Source organism: Schistocerca piceifrons, chromosome 5 (genome assembly GCF_021461385.2).
Source record: "Schistocerca piceifrons isolate TAMUIC-IGC-003096 chromosome 5, iqSchPice1.1, whole genome shotgun sequence".
Classification (NCBI taxonomy): domain Eukaryota; kingdom Metazoa; phylum Arthropoda; class Insecta; order Orthoptera; family Acrididae; genus Schistocerca; species Schistocerca piceifrons.
Window position 1 is genome coordinate 446,267,369 of NC_060142.1, and position 22,303 is coordinate 446,289,671.

Genomic DNA, 22,303 nt, shown 5'->3' on the forward strand with positions numbered 1-22,303 from the left:
CATCTTAGAGTGGATTTTTTTTATCGCGCAAGATTATTTTAAGATATTAGTCACCTTTATAAAGCGAAGTAATAGGTTTTTCGCCGGAAATGCAAGTTTTGAAATTCTTTTGATTCATATAAAAGACAATTACGGAGTGTTAGATTACACTAAATCCAAAAGAGTTACAAATGATCAAATTCAGTGTTAGTTGGACACATATATCTTGCTCCTATTAATGGTTAAACTTGGAGAATCCACAAGCCAAGCGAATTGTGGAGCTTTATTCTTACTGCCTCGCGTCGTTGCGGCGCCAGATAGACTCCACCTCCCGCCCTCCCATTGGTGGGCGCTCGCTGCCTACGTCACAGGCTGCTTCGAAGCTACAAGCCAGATATCAACAATTGCACGCGGCGGGAGCGCCAGTCACAGTGCATACTGACTACGGAGAGGTTGGAAGGTGGTATAGATGAGTGCGTGTGGCCAGGAGTTTGACGGGCGAACCCCGCTAGCGTGATTGCTCCATAGTCCAAGTGTCGCGTGAAGTCGAGGGCTCCGGAGTTGTTGTTTTATTTTTTTTTTTATTAATTTGAGTTTGAATACTGCCAGCACGTAGGTAACCCATCATCGGGGAAATTATTCAGACTCCTCGGAACTGGCGAGGAGCAGGCCTCATTTTCTGGCCCCTAGTGTTTTGTGTTGAGAGGCGCCCACTTCGGCTGCCTGTTGCGAGCACCATGGTGCCCCAACAGCAGAGCGATACCAGTCGCTCCAACAGTCCCACGTCGAGTGGATTACCTATGTTCGGGTCCCAGCTTGTCAACAAGGACTCTTCCACACCGTACACAGATGCCACCCAGGTGAGTTAAGTCAATGGCACCAAAAGTTTAACATTTTATGTACCGCTGGGTCCACCATCATTTTAGTTGCTAAAGCCGATTTTCGATGGTTGCGGGTGCGTATTGTTGAGGCGGAGGTGATTGCTTCTTGAAACGGCAGTGTTCGTAGTGGTGTGTTTACAACAGAACCAATGCGTTTTGTGGGTATAGACTTACATTTTCAAAGACGATTACAGTAGTGGTCAACAATGAAGATTCGCTAATCGTAGGCGATTTTTGTCTTGGCGGTTTAGTGCTTGTAATCTCTCTGTTGGTCTTCTGAAAGATTGCGGATCATTGTTGAGTTGAAGCATTTAATTTTCGCGGTGTTCGGCACCATTTTCGTCACTTATTAAGTTCTTGCTTTCTCTCTTGGGAACTGGCATTGCACCGATGTGCGTGTAGTAGATTTGATTGGAAACTAAAAAACTACGTCGCGAAGAAGAAAAGTGATTGGATTAATTTTTGGAAATGCGTATTCGTTCGGAGAAAATCCCTGTTTAGCCTGTTGTTCGTCACGCTATGTATCTTTACGATTCGAATGTGGTTTAAATTGTCAAAACTCGAGAGGTGAGACGGTAGGTTACATGTCTGATGGATCCAATTGGCGTCGACAACAAGGAACATAATTTCTGTAAGGTAGGATTTAGTTACAAATACAGTAAAAGCATTTGCTCTTCGCGAAACTTCTCTGCTATGGCGTAAAATTCGTTGTTCTCGTCCAAAGCAAATAGGAACGCTGAATAACGCGTCGACACGCAGTCACACTGAAGGTACTGTGGTACTTCGCTAACTTTGTGGAACCTTATTTTCAATCTAAAGTAGTTCACAGGTGCTTTGTTGGGAAACGAGGAACTGTCTGTCACTGATGTGTCCTAGAGTCGTCAGGAAGTTCGGAAAGCTGCTTTAGTCCCTGATATAGCCAGTTTCTCCCCACCTTCGTACTTTTTCGCCGTGGACGTTGCAGACTCATTGAATCATCGCCGAACCGCGAAGACAGCGCGCGAAAAACTTGACGCAGCGCTGACGCGACGTAACGTTCAAATGTGAGTCGCCTGACAGCTCCGACGTCGTAGATTTCAAGAAGTAACGAGAGAAATATTTTGCTCATTTTAGCTTGGTATTTTGTCAGACTCATGAACTGAGTGAAATAGGATTCTGTAAACACTTCTATCACCAAAAACATCTGTAGTTCGGCAATCATAGTTGGTTTGGACATGTCAACGGTGGGCATCCGACCTCACCATTCTAAACTGGTCTAGGTAGAACAATGATTGAATACCTCGTTCAGTCCGTGTTGAAAAGTTACGTTGTGTGCACTGTACATTTCCGTCGTGCTGACAAGTCTTGCTTAACAGTGGAAAACCCCATAAATTATTAAATCTCTTGTGCATCTAGTTGTAATTTTTTCATGTTTAGCGTCATTTCGATCATGTGATACGTCGCGAACAATTTCATTGTTTCAAAGTGCGGATTTCGGATTTGTTTAGCACATGTTCCGAATCTTATTTGATTGATCTATACTTCACTTTCGTGAACTGTTTTCACTGATGTTGTCAAAGGCGGGTGGGTGTATCGCTCGTCTGCTGACGAATTTTCATCCGTTTCCCGTTTGATATTATGAGTGGTTCGTGAGATACCTAGTACTAGTCGTATACAACAAGAAATGCGTGCAAAATGGCTTAGGATTGCGAAAACATGTATCATCTCTTGTGACTTTTTATCATCCAAATTCCGGGTTTAGCGTAGTGTAGATTTTTCGTCGTTAGTTCGTACGAAGACGATATACGTTCGTCGTCTGCGTTAGGTTTACTTGGTAACTCGCCAGTTATTAGGCAAGCAATTGTTTCTCAGATGCCGCAGACCAATTTGCATGTCGTTCACCTGGTGAGGAAGTTTTTCTTACGTTTAGCGTCCGAACTCTGTTCGCGATAGACGTGGTGACGGAAGAAGTTACGTAGTGTCGCTCCCACGCGTTTTTCGGGTATGTGTTTACATGTACAGGTAGAACACTCATTTGGGACTTGTTACCAACATTGATTATCCGAATTTATTTTGCAGTTCTGGTTCGTATAACTAGCGCTAACATGACGTTACTTTCGCGTTTACCCGATGTATACTGTATAAAAACGCAAGTCAGTTTTTCTTATGAATGGTTCCATGTACTGGGAATACTTTCCACCAAAACTTTTATTAAAGACTGTGATGGAAGGTGAGGAGGGAGGCACACTCTTGACACTTCAGCCTCTGGCGACCGTGCCACAAGAATCGTATGTGTCCTATGATATTTTGATCCACTCCGTTTGCTTCAATGTCTGTTCGCGCGCTGTAGTGAAAGTGCACGCCAAAGTCCCGCGCTTGTGTGGTTGCGCGCGCGTTCTCTCGGGCCTTGGCGGACGTCGGCCAAGGACTTTAGGGTCTTAAGACTTCCGCGTCCCAGTGCGCGTACACATCCGCCAGGCGTGGACAGAGTTAAGATTACAGAAGCGGGCTCTCTCTCTCTCTCTCTCTCTCTCTCTCTCTCTCTCTCTCTCTGTGTGTGTGTGTGTGTGGGTGTGTGTGTGAGAGAGAGAGGTTCTTCGCGGGCGCCGAATTTAGAGAGCGCTGATGAGGAAGGGCCGCGCTGAAGGCCGAAAGACTCGGCGCCAAGTCGCGCCGGACCTCACCTTGCACGTCTCGTATATAATCCGACGAGGGCGCCTAAAGAGGCAGAGGACGCGGCCAACTACTGGCGAACGGCCGCGTATAGTTCGTCCAGCGGCTTTGCGCAGCTCTGGCGGTCAATCTAAGCGGCGAACTCGCGCTAGGTTGAAACCTCATGAGCGCATTTCTCCATTTACTGTCTCGTTATTTCGTGAGCCCTCTTCGCTGTCCATCCTCAGGATCGGTAGGCTCGTGAGAAACTAAGTATGGTCTTGTAGAGAGTCGTAAGAGACGCAGAATACTCGCTCTCTTGAACCACACCGAAAAGTATCGATGGTAAACGTGACGCTGCAGCCCGCCAACTTCTTCCGACACGTTTCTGTCGTGAACCAAGAAAGTTACAAAAAGCGGTACGCAAGATTACGATGCAAGTCACATCGTTGCCGACTACGTTCTGAATGTCGCCGTTACCATTCGCCCATCTCGCGTTCTTGATCATTTTCGCGCTACAATCCGTGCCAATAAGGTTGCATTGTTGGTAATCTTGATTAAATATGAGTGCAACGAAAATACGGTTTCGATGCGTCGGTGTGTTACAGACAAATCTGAAATTCGGCGCGTTTGGTATAGTGCACGTTGCTAAAATGTTCAATGCACAGCCGGTGTATCGTGACGTTTTCAGTTAAGCGAGTAAAAAAAATTTTATAAACACTCGTTTGTGATGTAGGAATAAATTGTTCGTAGCCACATCCTTGTAGCACACTGCGGACTTCACTGGTAAATGACCTAAACTTCAAGGCGCAGAAAAAATTGTTCAGATGGCTCTGAGCACTCTGAGGTCATCAGCCCTGTAAAACTTAGAAATACTTAAACCTAACTAACCTAAGACATCACACACATCCGTGCCCGAGGCAGGATTCGAACCTGTGACCGTAGCACTCGCTCGGTTCCAGACTGAAGCGCCTAGTACCGCTCGGTCACACCGGCCTGCTATGGCGCAGAAATCAGCCGTTTTAGCGTATTGGCCTACCATTTAATGTCGCGTTCTCCGTAGGAGTTTAGGTTCTCAGATTCTTGAGTGAAGTTGTAGTATCGCTTATGCTAATTGTGAAATCAGATCATTTCCGTGACGTTTTAGGAACCATTAGGCGTCTTCACTGTAAATTGTTCGTAGGTGACATTGCGTGTCATTATTCAACTAAAAGTAGATAAGAAATTCATATAAAATAGTGACACTGCATATGTTCGGAATTGTTTCATAAGGCGCTTCCCAAGCACCATTACGTTGTTATGGTCGTTCGGTCGAAACCGACGACAGTGAATAAGAAGCGTTTATAGAAGACTGCAAAAGCGTTTGCCTCTCACAGCGAAAGCACAAATCCAAGGCAAACAATTTCAAAGTTAATTCTAAGTCTGATATCAGATTCGTCTTCCATACAGGTTCAGTTAGCTGGCGGAGTCGTAATTATTCTGTCGAAGATCTACGTATACAGTAACCTACGCGTTATCTAATAATTTGATAATTCATTTACTATTTTAGACGGTTAGTGAAAAAATACATCCTTTTGTAACATTTCAGCTGTCTAGTACCGACTGCCAGAAAAACAGCGATGAATTTAAAGTAAAGGTGAACAGATTGCATTCCTCGTACTTGGATATATAATCTCTCTCCGAAGCGATAATTGCGAATCTTAGGTGTTTAAGACATTTTACGTGTTAGCGTTGTGTGAACTATTTATATATAATTGTAATGATACGCTTACGGTACAGTCACGAGAGGGCAACAGTCTACAGTTAGTCATGGTACTTGTCTTACGCCCAGCGAGGTCTGCAGTTTTATCACTTTTCTTCACGTTGTGCTGTATGCTGCCGCTAGAACTCTCGTGCCGCGGAAGAACAAATCGAAACCGTTTGTAGCAGCTGTAGGTGATATCAAGGCCACTAAGTTGCTAAAACACACTGTTCAAACTATCAAAATGCACTGTGTAAAAAGTTGCCGAAATTTAAGTCACGACGCGATTGGAAGACTTGAGTTCATACCTTCAGGTACTGACGTACTTTCCTTTCTCATTTATACACAACGTTAGGTGATCCAAAGTGGTAGATCATGGAGTAACATTATTACATGTAAGTAGGGTCCTCCGTAAGTACCTCGTACACCATAAACTCTAAAAATTATTTCTTGCATGACGAGTGTGTCTCCGAGTATGTTACTGCATTGTCTCTTTCGTTAGTTCGTGTATGCGTTAATAACGTTTTGACGTTATGTTAGGAGGTACTGCGCGTGCTGCCAAATAAGTTTTCGCCCGTGGAGAACTTATCCGCTCGCTGCTGTAGTTGATAACGTTGAAGTGCTGCAGTGAAAAGCCCGCACAGCCTGAACGTGACAGTGTCCGTTACGTCGCGAACGTTATCTGCTTCTACAGCCTTCCCAACGATTGGACCTGTGAGCTGCTTAGTGTACCCCGCAGCAGCGTGCGTTAACGACTTTTTTTCCCGTTTCGCGCGACCGTTGCCAACTGAAAATGACTCATTTGCGGTCCGTACCTGTGCCGCGCTCTGATTGTCCGGACAGTCTTGTCCAAGCGAGTCTTGGTATGAAATGCACAAGGCAAAAATTGAAAAATTCCTGACGTATCTCACTGTGGAGCGTTTCTGCTGATCGGCTCCTGAAGAAAAGGAACTTGGGTGAAGCACATTACGGTTCAAAGAAGACAGGTCCAACAAACAGGTTTTCAGTCTACACACACACACACACACACACACACACACACACACAGTGTCAGCGATCGAGGTAGCTGACAGGTAAAACCACTGGACTTATTATTCAAAAAATGGCTCTGAGCAGTCTGGGACTCAACATCTTAGGTCATAAGTCCCCTAGAACTTAGAACTACTTAAACCTAGCTAACCTAAGGACATCACACATACCCATGCCCGAAGCAGGATTCGAACCTGCGACCGTAGCAGTCCCGCGGTTCCGGACTGCAGCGCCAGAACCGCACGGCCACCGCGGCCGGCGGACTTATTACTATGGGACTTAACATCTGAGGTCATCAGCCCCTTAGAACTACTTAAACCTAACTAACCTAAGGACATCACACATATCCATGCCCGAGGCAGGATTCGAACCTGCGACCGTAGCGTCCCCTAGAACTTAGAACTACTTAAACCTAACTAACCTAAGGATATCACACACATCCATGCCCGAGGCAGGATTCGAACCTGCGACCGTAGCGCTCGCGCGGTTCCAGACTGTAGCGCTTAGAACCGCTCGACCACTCCGGCCGGCTATTATTCGGAAGGGAAGTGGTTCAAATCCGCGCCCGACAATCAGGACTTGTCAGTTACTTACGTTGATTACTTGAAACAAATTGTGCTCAACGAATATTAATCCCAACCTTCGCGAAGTATCTGGTGAGCTCGGCCTCAGGAAAAACTCTTGCTATTAATTTCGTATTATCTGTTGTGTCCAATTATTATTGCGAGGTTCTGTGGTGTATTTAGTCTCTCTTGTCCATCTCGATCGCTTTCCGCAGAGCAGCATGTACGGTGTAGCTGTATGCGAAAAACTAGCTTTCACTAGTTTTTTGTAAGTATGTTACAGGAACAGACAATTGTACAACCGCTCGTGCTTAACAGTAAACTACAGTATATCCAGTAGGAAGCGTTTTGTCAGTGACGTCGTGAGGCTAGGACTGCAGCTTTAGGGCAGCAACTCCGCCGTCGACGGGACGAAAAACAACCATGTAAAGATTTGTCGAAGATATTTCTTAGACAGATCTCTTACAAAAGCGAGGACATCACAACTACATTTTATTAAGGTGTGACGCCCCGTCAAAGATTTCAAAAAAATAAAAATAAAAAATATGAAAGACTTTCTCCGAAGTTACATTGGATACAGGCTTCCCTAAAAGATCAACGAAGTTTTTTTTAGCAATGTAATAACATACCTAACGTCGTTCGTCATTTCATTACCCTTGAGCTATTATAATTAGGCCTAATTTTATTCGTAAGGATCGTTGTAATCAGAAATGTGGAAGTATATCTGTAACAAATAGTATATCTGGTGCCTGAAACGACGCGGACCTTAACCACTGAACGCGACACACTGGCCATATATTACGATCTAAGCGAAATGAACATCATTCCGTATGTCCGCAGCTCTTGGTCTAGTGCTGCCTGTGGATCATGGGATCCCGGGTTCAGTTACCGGCCGAGTTGGGGATTCTCTCTGCCCGGGGAACAGGTGTCTGTGTTGTCCTCATCCTTTCATAATCATCATTATTTTGGGGTGGTGATAGGAAGGACATCCGGCCACCCCTTGAACTAACCACGCCAATTTCTCTCTTAAGCGTGCCGACCCTGTGGCCATGCGGAACAAAGGCACAAGCCAAAGGAGAAAATAAGACTTCAGTGTGTGCTATCACTATCGAAGACGACGTCTAGAGAGACTTATCTAATTATAAGTGTGCGTCCCAATTAGGAAGACATGCACATCGGGACGACTTCTGAGAGTGCAACGCATCGTTTATAATTATTACCCCGTCGAAAATGAAACAACGAGAGAAGAATGTATTTACCTCACATGTACATTGTCACAACTCACTTTGACGAAGGGAACTTGTAGATGTAACCGGGATTCGAACTCGTGTCAGTGGTGTTCTTGCTCTTATCAGTCATCGCTCAGTGGATGTACTCGCTTGAAACCTTCTGGTCAAAGCAGTCGTATTCGTAATTGAAGGTATGTACCACATTATATACGTTAAATGGAGAGCTCAGTGATCTTTGAATGCAGTCGACTACATCACACCGCTGGTCCGTTATACCTTTGCTCATTGCTGCCGAGATTTTCCTCAGCATAGTACCGTATTTCCAACTCCACTGCCAGTACTTCGGGAACAAAAGTTTATGTATTCTGTTCGATACACACATTGTTCAGGACAATTTCACACACATCATCGTCGAAAATTGGCCTCGGCTGTAGATGTAACCAGGAATTGATAATAGCACAGAAATGCACTTTCGGTCGTGATAAAAAGGAGATCGGGTAGATTTAAGTAATAAACATGGAACTCCAGATTGTCACCAGCGCTAATCGAAATAGTCTCCATTGTCGGGCACGATGGTTGATAGCCACGAGTGATTATTCATAGAACGTAGCAGTTGTAATAGATATTGGCGTGTATTGAGTAAAGTTGTGTTCCAGTAGTGGAGTCCACTGTTACGGGGAGAGGAGAGTCGCCTGGATGTGTTGTTAGGTTTCCATTCTGGTGGGTTGCATAAGTAGCAGGGGCACGCTGTAGGCTGCGATGATTGTGGCCTGCCATACCAAGGACCAGCACTGGAAATTTGATACCCGCTTAGGGGGCACTGGAATGCGAAAACCATGGGATGATTAGACCATTCTTTTGCATTAATACATAATAAAAGAGATTGCAAGTAATTCTGCGAATTTCCTCGTATCGACTGGTCATTTTAATCTATGAACTTGGTTTGAACGCCAATTTAAAGGCATAGTACAATGTAGAGGTTTCTTGGTCTTCATCCATTTAGACATTCACGAATTTTCTTCAAATAATAAAAATTGCATCCTCATCTCATTATGTCTTCGGTACTTCATAAAATTTTCATCCATATACCAACTTGCAGTGTACTATTTGGCCTTTAAGGTTATGTATTTGACTTGTTCAGATTTTCTTTTCCATCGCTTTCCAGAATTAACTGCAACCACCCGCCGTCAGTGAAGCTTCAATTTTTGTTTACCATGACTAGTTTCGAATCACCAAGGGCCACATCATCAGACGTTGAGACGTTAGGCGATTTGCAACCGATTACCGCAAATAAAAATTGAAGCATCATTTTGACTGTTATTTCTGGAAACCTTTATTCATATCAGTCGCAGTGTTCAACTAACATAACAGCTGCGTTTGTAAAAAAAAAAATCTCGTAAAATGGTCATGCAATATTTTTCGTTGTAATGTTCTGTCTCATCTGCCACGTGTGCGATATGATCGTAGGCCAGATCGCCGCCACGTTGTGTGACCTCCTGCTTTCGAATCTTTTCGTAATCGTAATAGACCGGATTACGTTAAATATCGTTTTCACTATTGGTATTTTCTCACTGACCTTCCGCCGTTCTGGAGTTCAGTGTCCGAGATTGTGCCATGTTCCATCATATTCTACCTCACTTTGTTACTGTAATTGCATGGATTGAAACGATCTGATTGGCTATATTTGGGGATTAATTAGGAATAATTGGTATTTTATACAATTAAAATTTATTTTTCGTAAAAAAATAAGTAGGAAATTATAACCTTCAGAACTGTTGTCGCTAATAGGTCGTTTCTAAACGGTCTTGTTCCCACCATAAGTAATTCGCTTATTCTGAACGTAGTTTCACTTATGTACTAATGATGAGCTGCCCATACCAAGTAGATTCTGCTGAAATACAGACTGTATTTTGCTCATGCTATATCAGATGCCTAACACAAATGTGCGTCTCACGGTATCAGAACTATGACTTTGTTGAAGTTCTTTAAATTTGTTTTTCGACCATTTTTCACCCCACTTTGTGCAATGTTAACTGTAAATACTAATGCAGGTAAAGGACCCTGCTTCGTCATACCTTTATGTTAACGACGCGGCCGTGAAAGTCATGAACAGCTTTGCAATAGAACGTAAGCACCTCAGTGGAAAAAAAAGAAAACAAGAAAAAAAAGAAAAACCTGCCCACATTGCACCAGATGGTTGAGTTTTCTGCGGGCGTTCTACGATACTCGGAAAACTGCTTGTGTTGTCAGTGAGCTAGGTAGCGGATTGGGGCAACATTGGAGTCGAATTCTGTAGGACAATGGTGCAGATCTCTATCTGGCGAATCAAATTTATATAAGATACTGCAGTGTGTGTGGTGTTTAAAAGTTCGATGATGCTTGCATCTCCGAAGGAATGCATCGTAATCCTTAAAAAGACAGGTACTGCAATACCGTATTTAAGCGCCGACACTAGGCAGTGTCTCGCTATAAAAATGTCACCCCCCTGTGCGGGAATCACAGTTAGTGTACGGGTGCTGGTTGTGACGCCTAAATGATGACAAATGGAATTTTGGGTTTAGCTGTGGGTCGGGCGCAGATAGCCAAAGTGGTTATGGCGAGCGCTCGCGCAACACTTGAAATCCGCTTTCGAGTCCTTGTTCGGCAAGCGTTTTCATTGTAGTTATTCGATTATACAGCTGATGTTTCTCCGTATACGCAGCCTACATCTACATGGCTATTCCGCTAATCAGCGCGGAGAAAAACGGACGCAAATATATTTGCGTGCGAGCTCTGATTTCCCCTATTTTATTATAATGATAGTTTTTTTCCTCTGCAGGTCGGCGTAAACTGCGAGTACATAACATCCAGTCGTAGTTAGGTTCAAATGGCTACGGGACTTAACATCTGACGCCCCCTTGTCTTAGAACTACTTAAACCTAACCAACCTAAGGACATCACACACATCCATGCCCGAGGCAGCAGGATTCGAACCTGCAACCGTAGCAGTAGCGGGGTTCCGGACTGAAGCGGCTGGAACCGCTCGGTCACATCGGCCGGCGCGGGTTTAGGTTTTCTGTACCTTCCGCAAATTGCTTAACGCAGATGCCAAGATAGTTCTTCCTCCAGCCCCAGCTTGTGGTTCATCTCAAATGATCTCGTCGTTGACAAGACGTTAACTTTAACCTTCCTTGCATTCTTGTCTGGTTACGTTCATTAACTAACATGAAAAAGTAGATATTACGAGTGTGGGCAACATACTCTTTATTTTCAGGCACGCCCAACATAACACTTTCGCACTGTTCATTTTATGTGCTCGTGATTAAGAATCGCTTCTCTGCGAGCGCTTTTATTCGCATGATGTTTCGAATCGAGTTAGCAGTTGCCTCACATCGGCGCAAGTTCTAGGTTTGGTGGGTGAGTTTTTACTATTGCTAACCGTCGGTGCAACACTTGTTATTCTTTTGTGTAAAACACAGTGTCTGATAATGTCTAGCTGAAACATGTCATGAAATAATGTGAATAAATAAAGTAAGTGATCTAGACAAAAGTCGAGCAGGAACCTTGGATGGTTCTGAAGATTACGTAAGTTAGCGGTGCACGAGTTCTCACACACGTACCGGAGCGCCCAGTTCGACCTTGGGAGAAGCGTGCAGTACCCCCTGTGGGCCCCGTCGGTTTTCCCCGCTAGCTCATTCACCCGCCACTTCTCGGCATCGTCGCGCTCGTCATCGCGTCGCATCTGCGGCTTCACCGTTACCGTAGCAGCGTGACTGGCACCGCCGCCGTTGCTGCCTCTGTTGCGAAAACCCTTGGCGAATCGACTGCGGCGCCCGGCTGTCTGCGCGGCCGGCATAAAAAAGAAAGTGCAGCTCAGCTGGCACACACACACACACACACACACACAGCCACGGCCAGCTGAGCGCTCGCAGCTCGCATTGTCGCGCCTGTTCGTTTGTTCGCCCATCTGTCACCACACAGCGCAGCTGTAGCGTTCAACGCTTCTCACTTCTCGCATCCCGTTTGGTGTTGAGCCACGAGCAACATTGATATACGAAACTTCAGGGCTTATTTTATAAATGGGTCAGGTAATTCACCACCTCCTCAGCCGGAATCACGTCCAATCTCCCAATATTTACCGGGCCGCGCGTTGCAGCATCGTGCTCCCATCGTCAGGTCCATGAAATATTCACACTTCACGGGAATCTGCGCTATACGCTCACTATGACTTGATAGACTGTACAGGAAATGCTGATGACCGACCGCAAATGATTCTGCTTACTCCTCCACTTCCAGCATCTCCCCCGCAGTGTGTCAAGTTAGTCATCGCGAATCATTCTATACACCTGATGATGACAGCATGCTGCAGAAACGTTTGGTGCCAATTAATAACCGGAAGAAAAACGTAGTTGCGGCTGAGAAGTGTTACTTTATAAACCTCGCAATACCAACGAAAGCATCAACAAATTCCATCCGCGGGCAAATTTATAAAGTGGCACAGTTTACTCCCCTTCGATGTGGTTGATTTCTGGATTAAATGATGCTATGTTTTCTTCGGTATTGCTTGTGACGAAATGATTTATGACCGTCCCGATCCCAAACCGGAGTGTTCGCACCACACTTAGTTCCTGGCATATTCTTTTCCAGGTATGTGCTGTAGCCACATTTATTACACGAAATTGCGGAAGGGTGCGTTTCAGCTGCAGCATACGAATTATTTAAGGAAAAAAACCACCATCACATTTCTGTGAATACGTAGCGTCACGTTACTACTACACTGACACGTCGCACAGGAGCTGCTTGAAGCGAATATGAGGGAACTACATACTTGTACGTGTCCAGCTTACCTCACACAGTGTGTAAAGTTACATTGCGCGAATATTGGAAAAAGTGCTGAGAGATACATACTTCTCGAAAGCAGGGAGTTTTTTCTTTTGTTCGGCGCTCCCGAAGATGACAGCATGGTGCCAAAACACACCTTATCAGGTGTTTTTTGAAGAGGTTAGGGTAATTTTTGAGACCTCTCATCCAGTTCTATTGTGATTTGCGCACTGGAACGTATTAAAAGTAAATGTACGCATCTTATTATCAGTCATATACGTGTTATTGCTATCGTTTTCTGCGGACCATTACTCGCAAACCCTGACGGTGCGCTGTGGAAAAACCAAGTAACTGTTCAGTTTCAACATTGAACTGTAAGTTCCTCAGTAATTGGTCGGGTGATTCAATGGAAGGCAAGGATGCAGAAGGTGGTCTGTTTTGTCTGAAGCCGACCTACAAATTGCGGACAACTTTTTGTGCACAAGTTCCGGGGAACTACATTGAAACTATTTTTGTTCATTTTCATTTTGCAACAGTGCCAAGAAGGCATGACTAAAATTGTGGTTGTTTAGAATAATCGTCAGAGACATTGACGTATATTGAAATTTGACGATGCCGTAGTAAAAGTCCGCTGCTTAGCTACACTGCTACAGCTTACGTGGGATATCTGGTTTCTCTCTCGCTCTTTCTGTTTTTCTTTCTGCCGTATAATTGGTGAATAGGCGAAGAGACGATACAATGGTACTTCTAGCAGAGATAGTCATATTATTTACCTATTTAGACAGCGTTTCTGAGGTCTAAGAAGTCTACTCTTCGTTTACCAAGTTTTAATTTTTTCCTCGCTTTTTTTTTTTACTGGAACAGCTCACTTAGATGAATGGCATCATATATGTCTGATATAACTGGTGCATCTCTCGTCACTTACTCGCAATTAAAGCAGGTTTCTGTGCTGAATTTCTCAACCTCTCCAATCGCTTTTATGCTTCCCGAGATCGCGTTCGTTGGCTCAAGAATAGAGAGCAGAAATTGAGCAAGGATAAAAACGACCTAAATTTAAGATATAGGAAGAAACATTGTCAGCAAAAATTTCGCAAAAGTTCTTTGCCTATTTACTTAAAATTTCCGCACACACTACACACTAACAAAATTTTGATGGCCATAGACAAAAGTTCTTGGTCGATTTACTTCAAATTTTGCACAGTACTCTAAAAAACGCTCAGACGGGCATAGGCTATATATGTTTTTAAACTACGCTCTATAGGTTTTCTATTGAAACACTGCTAGAAGCACTCTGGACTCACATTCGGGAGAACGACGATTTAATCTCGCGTCCGACCATCCTGATTCAGGTTTTCCGTGATTTTATTAAATCGCTTCAGGCAAATGCCGGGATGGTTCCATCGATAGGGCACGGCCGACTTCGTTCCCCATGCTTCCCTAATCTGACGAGATCGATGACCTCGCTGTTTGGTCTCTTCCACCAAATCAACCCAATCCAAATGCTAGACGAAAGAGCTATGCTGTGAAAGTGTGTTACTTAATTTTCTTTCTCGAAGTCAGTTTTAACGACATCAGGGCATTTAAACCATTACACAAATTTTCTTCCATATATATTATTTCTCTTTATGTATAATTTTTAAACATAATTTGCATACACACCAGTTCGCTCTTTAGATTTATTTCTGGCAGTCGGTTTTAACAGAAAGCAACAACATTGTGTTTATGCATTATCGGCTTATGATTAGAATACTACTACTACTACTACTACTACTATTATTATTACTTCTGAATCGCCCGAAAATTCGTAATCCTACCCGTTCGCAGATTAAATCCATCCAAAATTCAGCCTGAGCCCTACTATCCTCCCAGACCCAAGACTTCGCATACCCCGTGTGGTGTCACCGCCAGACACCACACTTGCTGGGTGGTAGCCTTTAAATCGGCCGCGGTCCGTTAGTATACGTCGGACCCGCGTGTCGCTACTATCAGTGATTGCAGACCGAGCGCCGCCACGCGCCAGGTCTAGAGAGACTTCCTAGCACTCGCCCCAGTTGTACAGCCGACTTTGCTAGCGATGGTTCACTGACAAATTACGCTCTCATTTGCCGAGACGATAGTTAGCATAGCCTTCAGCTACGTCATTTGCTACGACCTAGCAAGGCGCCATTACCAGTTACTATTGATGCTGTAAAACATGTACCGTCAAGAGCGATGTTCACCATTTATGGATTAAACTTAAGGATTCCAGAAGATACGTACTTTTTTTGCTAGTCTCAATTACTTTACCTGTTCCAGACCTCACGCCAGCCTGCGTGAGCTTAAACGCTTGCCTTTCGGCTTCCTCCTAGTGGATTGGCTGTCTTGCCAGTCCACAACACCCCGTATACCAACAGATTTACCCAGTCAGTCTAAGCGACTTCAGTTTCAAATCAATATTTCCTTTGCAACACTAATAAACTACGCTCGCAGTCAGAGAGAGGGCAGTCTCGTACTCGAATACCATAGGATGGCGGCGCAGTGAGACGTTGACGTTCAAAAGGAATTCGAGTAAGAAGTGGTAACAAGCGAATTTCGAAGAAAAGCGATGCCCTGACTGGTGCTGTGGAAATCCCCCGATGGCCTCGAGTTCGACAGGAGAGCCCTCAGCCGTCCATTGAATAGCCAAAAGGGCCTTAGGGCTTGACAATGCCTGACCCGACTAAGCTCCTTGCCACTCCTTGCTTTACAGGCAGAAGTAAGCGGTACAGTTAGGTGCTGCGCTGGCCAGACAATAGCGGCGAGGGTCTGGGGCGTTTGACGGATGGAGTGCAGGCCCCTGTCCTGTTTCCTTCCGAATGGCGGCTTTCTTCAAGGAAGGATGTGAAAGCTCGCGCCTGTCCGCCGTGCCAGATGTTATTTTTCTGTTACTGTATTTGCGGGACTGCACTGTCCATCAAAGAAGCAAAGCAGGGTAATACCACCAGAAAAATCCTTTCTCTCTCTCTCTCTCTCTCTCTCTCTCACACACACACACACACACACACACACACACACACACACACACTCTTTACACGAAACTATCCTATTTCCGCGCAAGTCACCATAGCGGAGACACCACGCATATAATAAAGTAACAAAGGCAGTGACGACCAACGACAAAGCTCGAAATCTTAACGGAAATCGGCAAGATCCCGCGTGTAATGAGGCTAATGAGAAGGGGCACTACATCAGTAGCGTGTGTAATAAGTTGAGAATTCGGGTACGACTGGAGGCGTGCTAGGGTAGTCCGTGTGGTTGTGCTGGCCGCTGTGTCCAGATGGCGTTGTGGTCAGCGCATCTGCCTAGCAAGCAAGAGACTCGAGTTCGAATCCCGGTCAAGCACAAATTTTCAACTTGCCCCACTGATATAAATCAGTGCCTAGTGGCATCTACTATCTATAATTCATTTGGCTTTCCAGTGTATTATGACCGATTCCTACAACTGTAAATTCTTCTTTGTGAATGTGCCTCACGAATACTCTCTAATTCGCAACAGTATGCCAAGTTATCACGCGTGTTTCGCACTACTGGAGAAAGTTGGCCGAAGGTACTTGTGAGAGTCACAGACCTACGCTGCAGCCTATGTTATATCTTCACCTTGAACTGTATCACTCAGCCATAGCGGGAACTATAACGTTGAAACATAATATTCCTGTTTCGCGATCAGCATCTTGTACGCAGATAATCCAGTAATCTCCTCGTGATTGCTTTTCCTAGTTTCGCACCGTGTAATGATATAGCATGTTTCCTAAATATCTGGTGTGTGGTAGTCGTTTAATGACCGCTAGGAACGGCGTGCTGGTTAAAAGCGCTTGAGACTGAATTCGGGAGGGACTGGTTTGGATTTGCGGACCAGTCATTTAATTTAAATTATTCCGCAATTGTCGTAAATTCATTATGATGTGTGCCGCGGTGGTTCCTCTGGAAACCACGCGACTAATTTCCTTCCGCATCTTTCTCAAGTTTCCTTGTAAATGACATTGCTTGCCAAGCAGTTAGGCTGCCGATATTACAGTATTGTTCAAGTTTCATCTTGCGAGAACCTTTGCGGGAAACTTCTACAACAATTTTTCAGCTCAGAAACTGTTAATATTTTTCACGTCGCACAGCGATTTACGTATAGTTTATTCTTCCCACGCTCCATCCTTGAAACAGACGAAAAGAAACTTTTAGTAAATTGTACCCAACTGCAACGCACGTCAGTTATTCGCAGAAAACACAAGTAGATTTACTGAACCTTGGGGACGTACAGCACTGATCTTCATTCTTTCTTCCAATACTGAGATCGCTATAGGTTGTGAACGAGACGATGGAGAGCCTTAACCAGGACATATATTCAGAGCCCATAGGTTCAAAGGCTGATCCCGTTCTACCAACCGTTGCAGTTTCCTGTCGCAAGTCATAAATGGATAAACGGATATCCCAAGAATATCCACGGGAATTTTTGAAAGAGGGATGGCGATATTTTCTGTTTAAATGTTCCGTAGGTAAATTTAGGTACTAATGTTGGAGAAGTAATTGTGAAGTATGCCGAGCGAATAACTCTGATAATATGCCAGTCGAGCCATAGAGCCCTAGAGTTTTCAGTTTTTTTAATTAGGTGACATGTCAGGATTATTCCTTTGAGTAAGCTGCAACCTACGTCGTGTAGCAAGCGTTCCCAATACGGCGTATTACTGTGCTTTATTTACAATGCTGTATTTTACATTGTTGTAGAACAAGCTTTGAAGGAACTTACAAGGGAACCTCCCCATCGCACCCCCCTCAGATTTAGTTATAAGTTGGCACAGTGGATAGGCCTTGAAAAACTGAACACAGATCAATCGAGAAAACAGGAAGAAGTTGTGTGGAACTATGAAAAAAATTAGTAAAATATACAAACTGAGTAGTCCATGCGCAAGATAGGCAACATCAAGGAGAATGTGAGATCACGAGCGCCGTGGTTGGCGTGAGTAGCTGCAAAACGAGAGGTCCTTGGTTCAAGTCTTCCCTCGACTGAAAATTTTACTTTCTTTATTTTCGCAAATTTATGATCTGTCCGTTCGTTCATTGACGTCTCTGTTCACTGTAATAAGTTTAGTGTCTGTGTTTTGCGACCGCACCGCAAAACCGTGCGATTAGTAGATGAAAGGACGTGCCTTCCAATGGGAACCGGAAACATTTGACCGCAAGGTCATAGGTCAACCGATTCCTACACAGGAAAACACATCTGATACATTCTATTCGACACTGTTGACGGCATGTGCGTCACATGGCAGGAATATGTTGTCGACCCACCTAACTTGTACACTTAGCGAATGGGTAAAAAGATTCTTCTCCCTTGCCCGATTTAGGTTTTCTTGTGGATGTGATAATCACTCCCAAAAAAGTGATGAAAACACAAGAGTTTGTCACATAAACTGAAAATAAAAAATTAAACTTTGCACTCGAGGGAAGACTTGAACCTAGGACCTCTCGTTCCGTAGCTGCTCTCGTTAACCACGGGACCATGGCGCTTGTTGACTCTTATTGTCCTTGATGTTGCCTATCTTCGCATGGACCACTCAGTTTGTATATTTTACTAATTTTTTTCATAGTTCCACACAACTTCTTCCTATTTTCTCGTTTGATCTGTGTTCAGTTTTTCAAGGCCTATCCACTGTGCCAACTTATAACTAAATCTGAGGGGGGGTGCGATGGGGAGGTTCCCTCGTTAGTGTTACATGTTGATTCTTCGAATAAATGACGATCTGGCACCTTACTTTCGTAATGATGAATTACAATACATCCATTCGTTCCAGGGTACTTTTTGTCTTCAGAGAAATTACTCATCAACGTATTTAGAATTTGTTTGAATATTCAGATATGGCAGTGAGAAATTTTCTTCAGAGATTAAATACAACTGTGTCAGTGGGCTGTGCGTCTAAATGTACATACATAGAAAGCCACCGTATGGTGCGTGGCGCAGGGTACCTAGCACCTCAACTAGGAATCTTCTTTCCTGATCTGCTCACAGATGAACGAGAGTAAAACGACTGTCTATATGCCACTGTACGAGCCTGAATGTTTCTTATCTTCGTGATCCACAGGCGAAATGACCGTTTGTGGTAATAGAATGGTTCTGCAATCAGCTCTAAATTTTCTCAGAAGTACTCCTCGAAAAGTTGGTCGTCTTCCCTCCAGGGATTCCGACTTGAGTTCACGGAACATCTCCGTAATACTTGCATGCTGATTGAACCTACCGGTAACAAATCTACTAGCCCGCGTCTCAACTGATGCGATGTTGCAATCCGACATGGTGGGCATCCCTAACACTTGAGCAGTACTCAAGAATGGATCGTACTATACGCGATTTATTTGCTGATGACCCACACTTTCCTAATATTCTCCCAATAAACTGATGTTCTCCGTTCGTCTTCGCTACTATCGACCGTTCGTTCCCATTCCATTTCGTACTGCTAGTGGTCTCGCGGTAGCCTTCTCGCTTCCCGAGCACGGGGTCTCGGGTTCGATTCCCGGCAGGGTCAGGGATTTTTCCTGCATCGAGATGACTGGGTGTACTTGTGTCGTCTTCATCATTCATCCCCATTACGGCCAGAGGAAGGCAATGGCAAACTACCTCCGCTAGGAACTTGCCTAGTACGGCGATGCGGGTCTCCCGCATCGTTCCCCTACGCTCCGTCACGGAGTATGGGACTTCATCATCATCACTGCTTTTCAACTTTGCACTTGCTATGCTCTTCACGTTTAGTGGGAATACCACTTCGGCTGACGCGTGAAGGGGAATTTGGACACAGGATGGAGGTGTGGTAGGGAAGTGGTTGCAGTCGTGCAAAGCGACAGCGGAACGGTAGCGTGTGTAGTGGTTAGCACATCTGCTTAATGAGCTTGACATCTGCTTAATGAGCTTGAGACCCGGGTTCGAATTCCAGTCTTCGTACAAATTTTTATTCGTTGGTTCAGTTTGCATATACTGTATACGTATACCTAGAAATTAATCGACTTTGCCGGACGGTGTGGCCGAGCGGTTCTAGGCGCTTCAGTCTGGAACCGCACGACCGCTACGGTCGCAGGTTCGAATCCTGCCTCGGGTATGGATGTGTGTGATGTCCTTAGGTTAGTTAGGTTTAAGTAGTTCTAAGTTCTAGGGGACTGATGACCTCAGATGTTAAGTCCCAGAGTGCTCAGAGCCATTTGAACCATTTTTAATCGACTTGACTGTATGAAGCAGTACACGACTGCTTCTGTTTTCGGACGTTATGGTCTTGTACATTTTTCTACATTTAGAGCAAGCTGTCATATATAAGACCATCTAGAAGTGTTGTCTAAGCTATCTTGTTCCTTCCTATAGTTTCTCAACGATACCTTCCCGTAAAACACAGCATGGGATTCGGAGTGCGTGTACATTAGGCGCAGAAGCGACGTGAGCACCTGTACCATATCTTCAGTGCCAGTTGGTCTGCCCTTCGGACGGACACAAGAACAGCCGAGTTGCTGTGTGTGGCGAATGCAGCCACCGTACAAGGTCGCCAGTTCAGCGCAGCGACTACAGCCATCGCGTGGCGCATTCTACCGGCGGCCGGCACACGAGAATACTACACGGCGTATCGCAGGGATCTCCGATGTGCGCCCGCTACCAGGACGCGCGTGCGGCTGCATATATCGCTGTGCCAGCCAGGTCCCGGTACGCCACGAGATGCCGCGACACACGAGACCCCTGCCGCGGGCTTGTGTTGCCTTGTTCCGTTCCACGCTGCCTCGTCGTATTGTTCCCCCCTTATCCTGCGGAACGCTCGTGCGACGGTACCGCCACAACTCTGCCGTCTTCCGCCTCCACATTTCACCACCTCGTTCTGTGGCTGGTATTCACATCACCGAAACTCTGAAGGCACTGTCTACGTTAAACATGCGTACACCACAGACCGATAAAAAGTAGTTCGCATCTGTCTTGCAGTAAGCAGCCACTGCACACTTGCGTGTCCGTGGTGATAGAAAATCGCTTTGAAGTGTCTTATTTCTTACAGAAATAACCATTTAGTTGTGAATACCACATTTCTTAGTCTGCAATGCGTGGCAAAGAGTATTCATCGAACCACAAGCAGACTATTTCTCTACCGTTCCACTCTCGACCAACACTTCGGAAATAGGAACACCTAAAACTTTCCGTGCGAGCTCTTGATTTCTCATTCTGTCATAATGTTCCTCGCTCTGTTGGAGGGCGGCAACAAAATATTTTCGTGTGAGAATAAGTACCACCAGAGCAGTATCTTTGAGAATGTCCGTGTTCCATCACGCAACTATTTTCGGCGGTACATTAGCGCCATTCTCAGACTCCACCTCTGCCAAAAGAGTTTTTTTGATTTCCTTGGCGCATTTACTGTAGGACCATTGCTACTAGCACACGTGTGATTTCATCAGGAGTCTATACTCGACACCCTGTTATTTCCAACGCCATTTTGTTTTGAGAACTAGGAGGTACTGTGTAACACGAAATCTTGTTTTGTGATGAACTTAGCGGTGCGACTGCTGAACTGAGACTTTGGTCAACGATGGCGGCAGTTGAAATGGAATGATCGTACGCCGTTATTGGCCGGAGACCCAAGATGAAATGATAATAGCACCCAGTTCCCGTGCGGTTTAAGTCCTCGACCTGACGGAGAATCGAACTCTGGACCTCGTGATCTAGAGGCAGCAACGCTTCCCACTAGACTACAGCACGAGCTGCAGTTGATCAGAAGCGAACAGTGGACATGACATCACCAGCAAAAAACTCGACAGTTTGTACGTTTGATGGTCAAATGTGATAACGATTTTTTTCAGTAGTTTATAGTTGCTGCTATGGTGTCAAATTGGCGACTCATCCTCTTCCAAAAGGTTATGAAATACACTTTTAGCTAAGGCATTATTTACAGTGCAGTGAATGATGAACTGCTGTAACGAGGCGAGCTCCCGACGGCCAATGTTCTGTTGTAAAATGGGGCATGGCCATCCACCGTGCAGGTGCCTGCGAAGCCTCCTCGACCGTTGAGCGGTGAGAATTCGACTGCGCGCTCGGTAACAGCTAAATGGCGGCGTTATACGATGTGACGTCAGCAGTCGTGATAGTAACGGCCCGGAGACTGCACCAGCGCTTCACCTGCAATGTGTTGAGGCTGGCCCGGCTAGAGCACACGTTTATCAGTGGCGTACCTCGAGTTCGATTCCCGTTGGCGTCCAAACTGCCACAGGCACTCCGCTCAAAGTTTCAAATTTGCATTGGCGGACAACTTGCGAGTCCTTCATGCTATATTTAAAAAATAAAAAATAAATACAAATTGCAGTCCTGTGGACTACGAGTTTATAAAATCATTTTTCACCTTGTTTTAAAAAGAAATATACTTCAGATCTACCACAGAGAACAATATTTGAAAGTAATACACTTATCGATCCGACAGTTCATCGATATACAGCAGC

At 44.9% G+C, this 22,303-nt stretch overlaps 1 protein-coding gene across 1 annotated transcript in view; it reads left to right on the top strand.

Annotated features, from left to right (window-relative positions):
• Positions 1-394: 394 nt before the first annotated feature.
• LOC124797952 (transcription factor Sox-11-A-like) overlaps positions 395-22,303 on the top strand; it is a 79,141-nt gene continuing 57,232 nt past the window's right edge. Inside the window, exon 1 of the mRNA XM_047261101.1 lies at positions 395-839. Within this exon, the coding sequence (XP_047117057.1) occupies positions 717-839 (123 nt within the window). The 5' untranslated portion in view covers positions 395-716. The remainder of the gene's footprint in view (positions 840-22,303) is intronic.